This window comes from Brassica napus, chromosome C7 (assembly GCF_020379485.1).
Source record: "Brassica napus cultivar Da-Ae chromosome C7, Da-Ae, whole genome shotgun sequence".
NCBI classification, from domain to species: domain Eukaryota; kingdom Viridiplantae; phylum Streptophyta; class Magnoliopsida; order Brassicales; family Brassicaceae; genus Brassica; species Brassica napus.
The window spans coordinates 14,610,111-14,625,311 of NC_063450.1; the positions used below are offsets into that span (position 1 = coordinate 14,610,111).

General features: G+C 32.7%; 1 protein-coding gene across 2 annotated transcripts; it reads left to right on the forward strand.

The window, feature by feature from the left end:
• The first annotated feature begins 7,700 nt into the window (after positions 1–7,700).
• LOC106406324 (60S ribosomal protein L5-1-like) lies at positions 7,701–9,727 on the forward strand. Of its 2 annotated transcripts, none has more exons than XM_013846954.3 (7): positions 7,701–7,832; positions 8,210–8,279; positions 8,360–8,578; positions 8,661–8,740; positions 8,831–8,947; positions 9,061–9,365; positions 9,460–9,727. In XM_013846954.3, the coding sequence occupies exons 1-7, from the start codon at positions 7,830–7,832 to the stop codon at positions 9,572–9,574; spliced, it is 909 nt and encodes a 302-aa protein (XP_013702408.1). In that variant the 5' UTR covers positions 7,701–7,829; the 3' UTR covers positions 9,575–9,727. The 2 variants fall into 2 exon arrangements, with proteins under 2 accessions (XP_013702408.1, XP_022562186.1); XM_022706465.2 differs by having other exon boundaries at positions 7,801–7,970.
• Positions 9,728–15,201: the final 5,474 nt, after the last annotated feature.

Sequence of the window (15,201 nt, forward strand, 5' to 3'; positions counted from 1 at the left end):
TTGAGAGCCGTCGATTGTAAGTGTCTATCGTTTTGAAGTTGTACGACACTAAGATGTAAAGAATTACTAATCACGATTACCTTACTAGCAGAGTTCTTTTGCACAGCTATTGTCAATGAAATTACCACTTGAAATTGATGGTGTTATATTTCATGTTCCAAATGCTAACGCAATCTCCAATGTTGATTCTCAGCTTTAACATGCCAAAATCACAATGCAGTGGGTGTTGTAAGGTAATTCAGTAGGCACAAATGTTCAGTTGAAAAAAATTCTAAACTGTATTTATGCATCAAACTTATCATCCGTAACATAATAATATGCTTTTTATGTGCTATGAACCGTTTGTAAATAAATGTCTCAGATGTATATGACTGCTTAGTTTGTTGCTTTTGACAGTGAAATCACTAAGCTTGCAATGTGTCAGAACAGCAAAAACATCTCAGTTGATGGTTAGCTTTACAATTTCGTTGGTTTCTTTTTTCTATTATGTTGGATGAATTATTTTAGCTAACAAATATCGCAACAGAGCGCTGGCAATAACTCTAATAGATTTATATATACATTTAGAATTGCAAGTTTGGTGAGAACAGGAACAAGTACTTCTGTCACGCTATTGGCCAGTTATACGCCATTTCAAGAGAATTGATTTCTTATATTTCCCATAATCAGTAAGATTTTAACTGTTTTGTCTACTTTGCATTCATACCTCATTCTCCATCTAACTTCTCGGTGCTACTATATAATGATCAAGTCATTTTCTGCACAAATAGGCAAGTGGGGATGTTACGTTGGGTGCTTGGTTTATTGGACTTGGCTATACAAAGTCTGTTGTGACTCTAAAACTTTTACCTCATTTAACATTGATTCTGGTTCTTTGGAGAATTGCAGATTGTGGATGAAAGGCACAAGCACGAAACATATGTGTAGTTGCGTTCGACTCGACATGTAGCGGTATCTGCAAATCCGCTGATCCCATTGTGGAGGTTAACGTGCAATGTGTTGACCTGGAAATCATTATTTGGAAGGTACATTTCGAGGCATTTTCTCAACATATAAATAGACCATAGACATAGTTTGATATTTATAATACCAAGTGATCATAGAGTCTGCAGAAAACAGTCATTTTGCATATTTTATATGGAACCAAGAGATATGTCCTTTGTTTGATGATTGTATTATGATAGCTACTAACATAGGAGATGACTAGAGAAAGAGAAATGAGTATGAAACTCTTATATGGGTAGCTTTTGTAAACACATTTGGGTTTATTAACAGTTGGGACAAGCAATTTTGTTTATAGTAAAGGAAACCCGCCGCAGCGTCAATAACAAATGCGCATGTTTTTTTGTTGTTTGGGATTGAAATATCTTATGGGTTTTCTAAATCAATATAATTGATTTGACTAAGGCTATCTTGGATGACAAAAAGAAGGATTTCAAGTTTAATAACTTCTACTTTAGACTTTAATTTCAACTAAATTATAATCAGTCTTTTATCCATATCATCTTAGTTATAATCGTAAGAATTTATTAGAATAAATAAACAGTTGCAACAATATTTAATATGTGATTTAATAAACAAAAGAACATGTAGGATTTTTAGGATTTAAAGAGATTGGAGACAATAGTTAATGAATATGAAAAGAATACGAAGCAGATGATGAAAAATGATTCGAGAAAATTAGTGGCAACACAGAGCTAAGCGAGATAAAAATATCAATCAATAAAGAATGAAAGAAGAATGAGCAGAGTTAAGTTATTACACAAGCCAAAACTAAGACAAATCAAACGACAGAAAGTGAAAACAAATGTAAACAAGACAAGAGGAGATGGTGAAGATAAAATGCATTGAAAAACTGAATGCTAGATTAGTAAGCAAGAGACAAAAATAGATTAAAATGCACAAACTCCGCGCCATGGCGCGGGTAACGATCCCTAGTATAAATGTATACAAAGGCCGCACTTGTATTGTTAAACTGATATAAATTTATAAAACGTGGAGCTTCTTATTTTATTTGTAGATGATAGATAACCGAAATACTATTTATCTGGAGGTTGGTTTAGATTAAGTGATGTCGATATATTTAAGGAACCAAACATGATCCATGATAAGATTATTATTAATTAGATTCTAGAAAAAGTCCAAAAGTTAATTACAACCTTAAAGAGTAGATAAAAAATATGACTCTAAATTAATAGAGCAGAAGTGAGTTTTCCTATCAATGTTTCTGACTTAATATATTTTGTTGTACGTGACTCTTATTTGATGTCAAATTATTCACAAGCATAAGGGAATAATACTATCATGAATATCACAAAGGAAGAGGATGGATACCTTTTGTGTATCGGTTGTAGGCTGGACCAATGTTGAGGGTTGTGACTAAGAAGTTGAATGATGCATTTAATGTCTAGTTCGTGAAATGTTGATGAAGATGGCCTATGTATATAATCAAGCCCAAATTTGTGATGGTTTGTTACTTATTCAAAAATAAGATATGGAGCCCCAGCAATTTTACTCCACCATCAATTGAGTACCCGAGAAGTCATTCAAATATACATTTAACTAGATGATAGCCTACGCGTGAGTGAGTTTTTAATATTTATTTGTTACTTAAATAGTTTTAACATTTTGCACCACTACAATTTTTATCGATTATAAAAAGATGAATACAAATATTGGTCTCTTAAATGTGTCATCGTTGTCATCGTTGTTAAAGAGCTAACGTATTACAACTTATTTTAATTATTTTTAAGAATTTTTAAGTTTTGCGGCTGAGACAAATCACCAAAACCAGATAGGCAACCTCAATTGTAAAATGACGAAAGGGGATTAGGTTTTCTGCTCTTGATTTTTTTACGATTGACTATACATACGTGATTTCATTTTCTATCTCTATAAAATTGTAATTTCGTTCTCGTTTTTGTTTCACTGATATGAGATTTGTTTCTTTTTTTTTTAACTTTTATGTGAATTCGGTGAGTTACACAAATGTCAATTTAAGAAGATGGACATCTGTAAAAATTAGTTGCACTCCAGATATATATCTAAGAATCAATTTTTTGAAGAAAATCACCAGCAAACTCTATTCACAGATTAATGTTCAAATCAATTATATCAAGTTGTTATAGAATATAAGTGCTGACTTGAAATATAAATATTTATCTAGTATATATTCACCATTTCAGTCTAAAAATTATCTAATTCTACAACAAAACAAAATAACTTTTTTTGAGCAACCAAAACAAATTACTTATTTTATTAACCTAGACTTTTTGAGGTTTAATTACTTAAGAGTATACCGATAAAAAATATATATAATACTTTACCATTCTAGTATATGTAAACTATATACGTAAAAACTCCATAAATTAATAACCGATAAATTAATAAAAACCACAAATTAATAAATTTCTCTGGTCCCAAGTTGGGCATGTTCAAATATAAAACAAATCAATAAAATAGTAAGATAATAACTTTATAGAAATCCTATGTAAATATTTAGTCCCACTAAAATTATAAATTAATAATTTATATGTATGTACCATTTATATAAGTACAATAAAAACCATTATATTATTTGTTTCACATTCACAATGAAATTATTTTTATATTTCTTAACACTTAATATAATGTGATGAGATTTTGTAAAAAAATTTCTAAAACCACATTTAAATTCTATGAAACATATTTTTATATATACCAAATAATATGATAAAACTAATATAAATGTCAAATTTCAAAAAAATAATTAATCTATATACACTAAAATCATTTTTTTTCTTATTTTAGAAAAGAAATTTGTTTTACATAGAAAAATCTAAAAACTGAAACTTTTGTAAATTAATAATGACTTACTGTATAAACTAAGAATTATTTGATTTATTAAATGATAAACCAGAAAACTTATACTCATTCTTACAATTATAATAGCTAGATAGGGTATTAGGAAGCATGCAAGATGTGGTTGTAGTGGTTGACGGTGGGAGTCTTCAGACCGGTGCTTAAAATCTTAGATTAAGCGTATAAATCCGTGCAATGGAGACCAAGCGCCACAACTCCCGGCGGCGAGATGACTCCAAGGAGGATCATCGTTGCCCCGCTGAAGTGTTGGTGTAGATCTGCAGACTTTTCGAATCAAAGTGTGTCGCAGCGTTGAGGTTCGCCGGAAAGATTCTCCAACAAGAAAAGAACACATTCACTCTAAAGTTTAGTGAAGTTGAAGATTTGCCGAACAAACTCGGATCTGATCGGAGGATGCTACGGATCTGGCACCGGAAATGGAAGGGAGCAAAACCCGAGAAGATTTTGGACTCAGATCTTCCTTGATGAAGAAAGAGAGAGCTCACATTATGCTCCATGGCAGATTGAAGAGCTTGGACAGAGCCATCCGTGTGACTTGTCCGTCGGCGGTAACACATGGGTTAAACAGAGTTTACCCCCGATAAACAGAGCACAGCGGCGGTGGGAGAGTCCTCCTGACTCATCGCTGGTGAACAAAACAGCCGATAGGGAAGAGACGCCGAGAGGACGAGAACAGAGAACCAGATGGATGGTCCTCGCCGCGTGCTCCGTCGGGATCTCCTTCCTTCACAGAGCATGACGAAAAACAAAAAGGAGCAGAAACAAGGGATTTATAGTCATTTTAAAAAATTCAAAATATAACATATAAGAAAAAATCTAATTCTTTTAGTAATATAAAATTAAACAAAAAAGAGATGATACAAAAATTATTATCAAATATGTAATATTCATAATCATTAATTGTCATATATATGTTAATTATATTAGAAAATTTCGTAGCTTTTATTTAAGGAAAGAATTGAGAATATTATTTTGTACACTATTAATCAATTTGATAGTTAGTTTAATAAAAAAAATATAATATATATTTAAATGGACCAACTTATTTTTCTAAGGATTCTAAAAATCATCCTACTGATGGCACGTGGCTACGAAAACATGTTGTAATGCTCCATGATTAATATATAGGGGATTTTTGGTTAAGAACTTTAATAATTTACCAGGTAGTAACCTACATTAGGCGCGGAATTAAATAGTTTATTAGATTATTTATTATATGTTGTACTAAGGGACTTGTTGTATAGTTTTTTCTAGGGATGAGCATTCATATATCCGTCTGATTCAGTTAATCTATTCTGATTTCGAACTTTTTGGGTTAGAAATTTAAATCATATTCGAATATTTACAAATTTTGGTTTGGATTTGGTTCGAATCATTGCGGGTTCGGTTTGGATTTGAGTTTGGATACCCATTCTAATTATGTATTTTTTTTAACAAAAATCCAAATATACTTAATATTAAAATTAAATAATATAAAATATAAAAATTTGAATAATGTAAGACTAAATATTTAAATTTACATAAAATTTAGTTCAATGTAAATATTTTGATGGAGAACAAATAAATATGTTCAGTATTTTGAACATTTTTCTGTTATTTTTAGATATTTATTTGTGACTATATTGGTAATTTTTAGATATTTTCATATTTTTAATATCTAATAGATATAAAATTTAAAATAATTAAAATATTTAAATATATAATTCTGATTTAGATATTTTTGGTATCCAAAATATTTTATTTTGAATTAGATAGATCTGTTTATCTGGATATTAAACTTTTAGATAGATGTAAGTACTTAATCAGTTTTAGTTTGTGTTTAGTATTGCTTTCAAATCAAGTTCAGTTCGGTTCTTTGGATCCATATGTTTTAGCTAGACTTATTTTCTTCTAATAATATAAAGCAAAATAAAATAAATGTACAACAAATATTCTCGGTTTATTTAATATACATAATTATTGAACTATATTTTTAAAATACCAATAATAATGGTTGAGAATCGTGTAAATATTTTTGAGCATGTTGCAAAATTCACGTAGCTTAAAACAATAACATGTATTTTCTTATAAAATATTCTTGGTAATTATAATAAACACACAATATAATCGAGTGAAAAGTGTTAGAGTTGCGTGGAAAATAATGTGATCTTTTCACTCAACACCTGAATTCTGTTTTCAATCGATTTCACGATTTTTTTTTTCTTTTAAAACTTTTCGGATTTCTGTTTTTTTCTTGCAATCGGATTATGTTTCTAATTTTTGGCCTGATATGAAAACTTCGTAAAGAAAAATAATATTTGACTTTACTAAAGATCCGACTTTGTGTGTGATATTTTTTACCTCAATTTTCTTAATTCATAACCAATCGTAATTATTTATTGCCTTTGTGTACATAAGCCTCAACCATGGCTAAGTTCGGTAAGATATGAAACTTTCAATTTATAAAAACATTTTCAATCCAACATTTTAGTTGATGTGAATCTTAATCAATTTTTAATTTATTTCTATCAAAATGATATTATTTAGTAGTTGTACGAAAAGAACTTCAGTTCACTAATACAAAGGTTAAAAATATAAGAACTAAAAATAAGTTGATTAAAAAATAATTAGTGTGAACGCATTAATTGTTAAATGATTGTGAAGCCGACACGTTAACATACTCAAATTGAAATTAATGTGAGGTTGCCACATGTCCAATGTAGTGTGAAAACATCAAATGACAATGCTTCTCTTTTAATATATAGGAGATAGATTCAAAATTGCATAGAATCTCTACATTATTGTAGTTTTATATCTTTTCTATTTCTAATTAAACTATGTTGACATCATTTCACATGATTGCATAACATTTTATAAAAATTTTACTTTAGGAAGATTTTTTTTGTTCCATTGTAATCTTTTCAATTTATCTCGGTGTATTATTTTAAAGATAACTATCCGTTTCTAAGTAATATATGCGTGCCGCATATGCGGTCATTCACTAATTATCATTTCTAGTAGCACTGGCTTTGTTTTTTTTTTTTGTCAGCGGTTTTGTTAGTTATATCTATTGAAGTGGTCATCACCTTGCGCCATTGAATGTTGTAAGAGACTTATTTTTTTAGGTTTCACATATCTAAAAACTCTAACTTCGGAAGTGATCTAGAGACAAAAATTATACACTAATCACCTTTCTGAATACACTCTTTTGGTCAACTCGATATTATTAGCAACCAAAAAAAGGAAAATAGTAAAAATAAATAACAACATAAAGTTATTTGAAATATATTTTCACTGGATTAATTTTAAGTATCTGTCCCTTGTGCGTACAGTTCAATATCAGATTGATTCGCAAAGATGTTTAGATTATTTCATAGGGAGTATTGATTCATTGATTGTTCTATTCTGGTATAGTTACAAGACTGACATATATTAGAATGGAGAGACAAAACTCGATACCTGAGAATCACAAACCATAAGCATAAAACTATCTAAAGGACCAAACAACGATTTGAGGTTAAAATCAGCACAAGATAACCAAACCATAAGAACCAAAACAATACCAAACTAGAGACTAGAAACATCACAAACGGAAAAAAGATGAAATGCGTTCTTTACCACAAGATTAAACTGGCTAAAAGTGCCGTCTTTATACTGCTCAAACAAAGTAGAAAAGGTACATAATATTTAAATTTTGTGTTTTCTACAACGCCAAAGAAACTGTTATTATGAACCCCCCCCCCTTGAAATGAGTACAGTTCTCGAAACACTCTAATAGGCTAGAAAAGACAGGTGGGTAGACAAAAAGCCCAAATATAAAGCCTAGTTGGGCCCTAATAAAATTAAGACAAATCCAGGGCATTGAACATCTGGGAGCCCAAGAAGGAGTCATCTAGGGTTTTTCATTATAAGATCTCGCATTTAGGTCATTCCGCCTCTTGTCTTCTCCTCACTCATCTCTCACACAAAAGCTAAGCTTCGCTTAAACAATGGTAATCCCTTGCTTTTGTTGATTTTCTCTCGTATCTCTCCTCAAAGAATCGAATTTTGTTTTTCATTTCATATAGAAATCTCTTGCATTATATCTCCAGAGCGCTTCTTTAGCTTTTTTCATAATCTCTTGAGCTATGGTAACGATATTTCATGAGTCTATGGTTTTATTATTCATGGGTTTTGTAAATATCCCATATTATAGTTAGAGCGAAACTTTGTTGCATAAAGGTTGTACCTTTATGCTCTGTTTTAGAGATCACTGATGCGTTTAAATGGATCTTTATTACCTTGGAATGAGCAGTTATACTGTTAGATCTTAGTATCTGATTAGAGATTTTATGATAGACTAATGAAATAGAACGGTTTCTATTGTTAGGTGTTTGTGAAGCCATCCAAGTCGAATGCTTACTTCAAGAGGTACCAAGTCAAGTTCAGGAGAAGGAGAGGTATTGTTTCTTCGTTACTTCATTGTTGATATTGTCTGTTTGGTCTGTGAGGTTCTGAAAATTTACTTCTTTAAATGCAGATGGTAAGACTGATTACAGAGCAAGAATCCGTCTCATTAACCAGGACAAGAACAAGTACAACACACCCAAGTACCGTTTTGTTGTCAGGTTCACCAACAAAGACATTGTCGCACAAATCGTGTCTGCAAGCATAGCCGGTGACATTGTCAAGGCTTCTGCTTACGCACATGAGTTGCCTCAGTATGGACTCACTGTTGGACTTACCAACTACGCTGCTGGTATCATATCTGTCCTATGTTTTCTGATTTTTAGATGTTTGATTCTGTGCTTATCTTTTCTTTGTTGGCTTTGTCGAACCAGCTTACTGTACCGGCCTTCTTTTGGCTCGCCGTGTTCTCAAGATGTTGGAAATGGATGAGGAGTATGAGGGCAACCTAGAGGTATGTTGTTTGTTTTAGTATCATCATATCTCTGACCTAGACGTTATGTATTTATCACTGGTTAAACCTCAATTGTTAACTAATGATCAGGCCACTGGAGAGGACTTCTCCGTAGAACCAACTGAGTCAAGGAGACCTTTCCGTGCTCTTCTTGATGTTGGTCTTATCAGGACCACCACAGGAAACCGTGTTTTTGGTGCCCTCAAGGTGTTAAACCTGTCCTCTGTTGTAATTGTCTGGTCATTGTTCTTGTCTGCATCACTGTGGTTTCATGGCAAGCCTTTAAAATACTTTTGGTTTTTTTTTATGGTTTACTGTAGGGTGCCTTGGACGGAGGGCTTGATATCCCTCACAGTGACAAGAGATTTGCTGGTTTCAACAAAGAAAACAAGCAACTCGATGCTGATATCCACAGGAACTACATCTATGGTGGCCATGTCTCCAACTACATGAAGATGTTGAACGAAGACGAGCCTGAGAAGTTTCAAACTCACTTCAGTCAGTACCTGAAGAAAGGAGTTGATGCTGAGACCATGGAGGAGCTGTACAAGAAGGTTCATGCAGCTATCCGTGCTGACCCCAACCCCAAGAAGACCGAGAAACCTGCGCCCAAGGCACACAAGAGGTATTAACGAGCACTTGTCACTCTCTTTTTTTTGATGTTGATTGGTCGTTTGTTCATTGGTATCTCAATTTGTGTTTTTTGATTTGATAAATAGGTACAACTTGAAGAAGTTGACCTATGAGGAAAGGAAGAACAAGTTGATTGAGAGAGTCAAGGCATTGAACGGAGCTGCAGGTGGTGCTGATGATGATGAGGATGACGAAGAGTAAATCATTGCAGTTGCCTCGTTATGTTACTTGTAGCTGTTTACTTTTTAAGCTTATTGTCTCAGTTTTTCTATCTTTCAGACCTAAACACTCGGTTTCTTTGGCATTTCAATTGCGTTCGAAGATTTTGAATTTAAGGATACTTTTCTTTTTTAAGTTGTCGTCTTCTATTACATTGTTTAACATTTGGATCTTTTGTCATCAAGTTTATCTTTATTGTTCAAAAATCTTTCAACGACATTGATCTTTAATTTAGCCCCCAATTTTTTTGTTAAAACAATAAATTCTTGACTTTTCGCCTGGAGTTACTGTGAAATATAGCATTTAGTGTCTAAATTGTACTAAACTTTGCATGTGAAGGTGTTTTGAATCCTTTTGGTAATCTCCGTCACAATGGTTTCCATTTGCAACTGGTAGCCGTCAGATTTTCTCTCGGCCACTCATGGTCTTCCTGAAATCATTTGGTTTGTATATTTTAATGGATTTTTAAATCCAAATCATTTGGTTCGTATATTTTAATAGATTTTTAAATCCAAACCAAATCTAGTGTTATTGGTTTCATGATTTTAAAATTCTTATTCAAATCTAGTGTTATTAGTTTTATGATTTTAAAATCTATATTCAAATCTAGTGTTATTGGTTTTGTGATTTTAAAATAAATTTTGAAATCAAGTATTATTCAATTATAAAAATTTGTTTAAAATTTGATTTAGAATTGTATTTCAATGGATTTGTGAGCGATTTCAAAATCAAATACAAAGGAACAAATATAGAAGTGAACCCTGTTATTTTGATTAGATTTGTATTATTGGTTTATTATCTTCAAATTTCATAAAATAACAGATTATACATGTGCACGAGAATAAACCCGAACCACATCACCTAGAGCTACAACCTCATCCAGATTTACCGTAACATTACAGATAGAAATGCCCCATAGCATCTTCACACTTTCCCACCACTTGTCACGGAACTTCCTCTCCACAACAATAAAAACAAAAGAAACTCAAGTTCTCCTTTGTTTTCAGAGAGATCAGTTTTTAATGGCGCTCGCGGCTCTTAGCTCACCGAGACTAGCTTCTCTGGTTGACTGGTTCCTCCTCTGTTCAAAAACTCTTCAAGATTCCATGGCGACGAACACTTGACCAAAGGTAAAAGATCCAAACGTTGAAGATCCGATTTCCACCACCAGAAACTCACTGAAGAAGAGTATCTCGCTTTATGCTACGGAAATCGTCAGCTTTTTCCTCTTCCTCCGGTAACGGTAGTAGCTGAGAAGTCGTCATTGAGCTGCAAGTGCAGCGTCTGCGACAAGTCTTTGTCAAATATTATTGAAACTGAAATTTGCATCTCTCTCTGAGTTAATTCTCAATGGAATTCGTACAAGAACGTGTTGACTTAACGTAAGGGTTAGCTTTTTCTTAGCGATGCCTCAGCAGCAAATTGTTAGTTAATTGGAGGATACTCAAGCTTGACGTACTTGTCTTCATACTTGACAATTCTATCGAAAACCTGCTTTGACTCCAACCAATAAATTTCTTCACATAGACGAAACTGTTTTCTGGATTACTAAGCCCAGCTCCGTTTCTAAAAATGATGATAGATTGATTGCTAGTTCTTGAATATATATATTTGCCTGAGAATCATATTGTAAAACATGTTAGAAACGGTGAGACACGAGGAGTACACGTTGATGCCATCTCAAACAATAGCAGCGTCATGAAAACTAGGGAGGTTACTGAATATGTTGTTAGTCCACGAGATGTTTCGGTTTCAGATCCTTTTCAAATGTATCATGCTGCGAGATCATTGGAAAAGTCAGATTTTATGCGGCAGTTGATAGAAATGAAGCAAAATGGTTTTCTTTCGAATCCTTTGAGCAGTACTCCTGTTGAAGTACCTGTATCAAAGTATTTCTTTTAAGAAGAAAAAGTAGATCTTGAACTACGCAACCGCGCAGGTTTTTGTTTTCATTTATTTTTATATAAATATTTTGTTTTCAATTCTAAATTGGTATATATTATAATATATATGTGTCTATCAATTTTTAAAACATAATAAATTTACTGTATATTTTTTTATTGAATAGATTGTTTCAAACTTTCGCATGTATTTGTATCTTCTTCTATATATATATTTTTGGATTATTATTTCATTATTAAAATCGTAACTATATATATAAAGATTAATAAAATATTGTTTTATTGTCATATTCAAAGATATTGTAACATTTCACAAATTTAGAAAGTTTTTTAAAAATTAAACTTTTCGCTTCATAGATTTATATTATCGAGTAAATAATTAAACATTTAGTTTTTGTTTAATTTTTAAAATAAACTATATAGTTTAAAATTTGTTTTCATTGGTTTAAGGTAGTAAACATTAATCATTGTTAGATAATATGATTTTTGTTATTTAATTTTTTTTTTTATAATTTTAAAAGTTCACATCGACAAATATTTAAATATTTAGCATATAGAGGTATAGTATTACAATATTAAATTATATCTATTTAATTTATACTATCTATAAATCCAATGAATCATCTATTGTTTAAATCCAATTATTGATAGCCCAATAAAAATTTCTGGTATGCCCAAAATTTAAATGATAAGATTAGATATTAAATATAACATGACTTTTTAGGAATATGTCCATTAGGTCCATTTAAAAAAAAAAATTACACATGAATCAAGGTTGTGACTTCTGTTTTAATCAGAGCCGTGCGAGCACTAATCACTGCCCGAAGCGACCAAATTTTTTTTTATGAAACTATGTCTACAATCGCTAATAGTTTATTGTAATAGAACTGCAGAACAATTTTTTTGGTCATCTGAAATGTATAGAAAAAATTATCAGTAAAAATGTATAGAGAAAATATTTTTATTTAGTTATTTACCCAGATTTTTAGGAAAAACAAAACAATTGTTTCCGTATTTTGTTTGGTTTCTTAAACAAACCATGTTTTCAATTATATATCAGTTTTTGCTTATCCATATAAATATTAAAGAGGCTATGTTTTATAGTTGTTTAACATAAGATCTAGTTAATGAAAGTTAATCATAATTTTTTTTTTTTTAAAGATGTGCTAGGCCAATGAGGCAATGATTATTTCTCTCTCCTGTGAGCACAGATGTTATAAACTTAGTTACCAAAGATATGATATCATAGCTTTTTTTAATATAAAAATGATGTCGTAAACGATAGTTTCTTTTTCCCTCATGTGGGCGGCTCTGGTTTTAATATATAAGATATTTCACGAGCCTGTCACAACTCTTTTAAATTCATATGGCTGATTTATAATAATCTACTTATTTGATTTTGATATCCATCTGAATTCTTGTGAAATCCAGTTATTTTGATTTTAAAATCAATGAATTTATCGAAGATTTTCAAATCTAAAAAAAAATCTAAATCCAAGCAAATACCACAACCAATAACCCTCTCTTTCATGCTTATGTTTGGTCTCTCAAGAATTCATGGATGGTGATTCAATGAGTTCCGAGGAACAACCCAAACCCCCAAAAAAGAAGATAGATAGATTGCACGATATTTGGTGGCAAAGGATTAACCAAGATATTTCTAGACTGATTCTTTTCTCCTTTTTTGATCTTTTTTATAATAGCTGGCTCACTTGCAGATTAGATAGACAAAGAAGAATAAAATGAAAAAACAGAAAACAAAACCCCAAAAGATGATACCAATCTATTATGTGTGCTCTAATACCACTTGATGCAATCTTTCTCTAATTCGTCCACTTTAATTTTGGTTGGATCAGATTTGATATATGGTTTGATGGATTGATGGTAGAAAGTTTGTTAGGAATTCTATCCAACTTGTGCTTTAGAATAACAATGAATCAAAACGTATCTTTTATTCAAGAATGCAAAAGAGTCTCACAATCAACTATTAGAGATCACAAGGTTAATAAGTAAACGAAGCCTGTTTAATATTGCTCTTGATCTTTCTCTCTTGCTCGTTATTGTCTGTATTTCCGGATGATCTTAAAGCCTTTACTACCTCCCTATTTATAACTCCAGCCACCGACATTAGATTTCCTATTCCTGATTGTATTCAACGCTTTGTCTCTTGTCGAACGTGAAAAGGAAACTAACGTGATTATTCCTTTTGTTGCAGGTCTTCAAACGTTGCTGGCTGTGTGGGCCAGGAATTGGGCCTTTACTTCACAATTCTCCACCTAAGACCCATATTGCTGTCCACACCTTATGGCCCAACTGCTTTTCTCTTTGTCTCTGGAAACGTCGACGAACCTGGAGCGTTTCTTCTCCTTTCTCGAGTTTACTCCATAGACCACTCCGCCTGAAGATCCGTAATCGCCATCAATCGCCATCGTCATGCTCCTTGTTCTCTTCGAAGCGGTGATGAAGTCTATCAGCGAATCCTTTTCGCCATAGCTCCGATGTAGCTCGTACGCCGCTACCTTTTCCTTCACCCCCTTTTACGGATTCGATTTTTGAGATCGACTTATCTTCCAAATCCTCAGGTCTCTCTCTTTCAATCTCATCAGCTACTCCTACATGGTAAGGGATCCGTAATCCTTTTTTTAAAAAAAAAGCTCGCGAGTTCCTTTTTTTTTCTTGATGATTATCAAATCGGTATCTTGCATGTTGTAGATGATGGATGAACTGTTTCAACCTTGTCGAATTATTACAGTACTCCTGGTAAGATTCTCTGTCTTGAGTTTGCTTTAAATGTTAGTGTATCTCTTTTGAGTATGACAGTGAGATGCGATTCTTCAACGTCTCGGTTTTGAGTTATATGAACCTTTAGAAGCTTTCACCATTTTTCAGACACATGTCTCCCTTCAGCTCTTGATAAAGCCACTGTCTTTATGCTGTAGCTGTTTAAGACTATGTCTAATGAACACTATTTTGCTTCCCTTGTAGCTGAGATACTCGTCTCCCTTCAGCTCCCACAGCTGTTTAAGACGTTCTCTCACGGTGATCATCTTTGAAGCTTCTCCACCTTGAGCTAAGAACCCTTATCCCTCGCCTCTCCTTCCCCACAGGTAACGTTTCCTTGGAACTCTAAAGTCCCTTTATTGTTGTTTAAGAAATAACCGGAGTGCTCAACTCATTATTTCTTCTGTGGCGAGGTTACAACAATGACGTTACCTGTGGCGCCTAGCCCTTCTAGGCGATGTTTAAGAGATCACAACAGAGATCAAACTTAGGCCCAGGTACGGCTTTAGTTAAGAAATCTGCTGGATTCTTACTAGTATGGATCTTAGATAGGTGAACCTTGCCTTCTGCTACAACGTCTCTTATGAAGTGGTATTTGTTGTCTATGTGTTTAGTTCTTTCGTGATGAACATGATTTTTTGCTAGGGCTATAGCACTTTGTGAATCGCAGTGTATCGTAACAATTTCTTGTTCAAAACCCAACTCTGCACTTAACTTTCTTAACCATATGGCTTCTTTCGCGGCTGCGGTAAGAGCCATGTACTCTGCTTCAGTCGTTGAAAGAGCTACCACTTCCTGTAAACTCGATTTCCAGCTAACTGTGTTTCCCCAAACTTGAAACACATATCCAGTTACCGACCTTCTCCTGTCAAGGTCAGTTGAGTAGTCGGAATCACAAAAACCTTCAATACTAAACTTGGAGTGTTT

Excerpts from the sequence above, each read along its gene's own strand:
- LOC106406324 (XM_013846954.3), top strand. Across the intron at positions 8,579-8,660 it reads ACTTACCAACTACGCTGCTG|CTTACTGTACCGGCCTTCTT; the intron begins GTATCATATCTG and ends TTGTCGAACCAG. Across the intron at positions 9,366-9,459 it reads GCGCCCAAGGCACACAAGAG|GTACAACTTGAAGAAGTTGA; the intron begins GTATTAACGAGC and ends TTTGATAAATAG.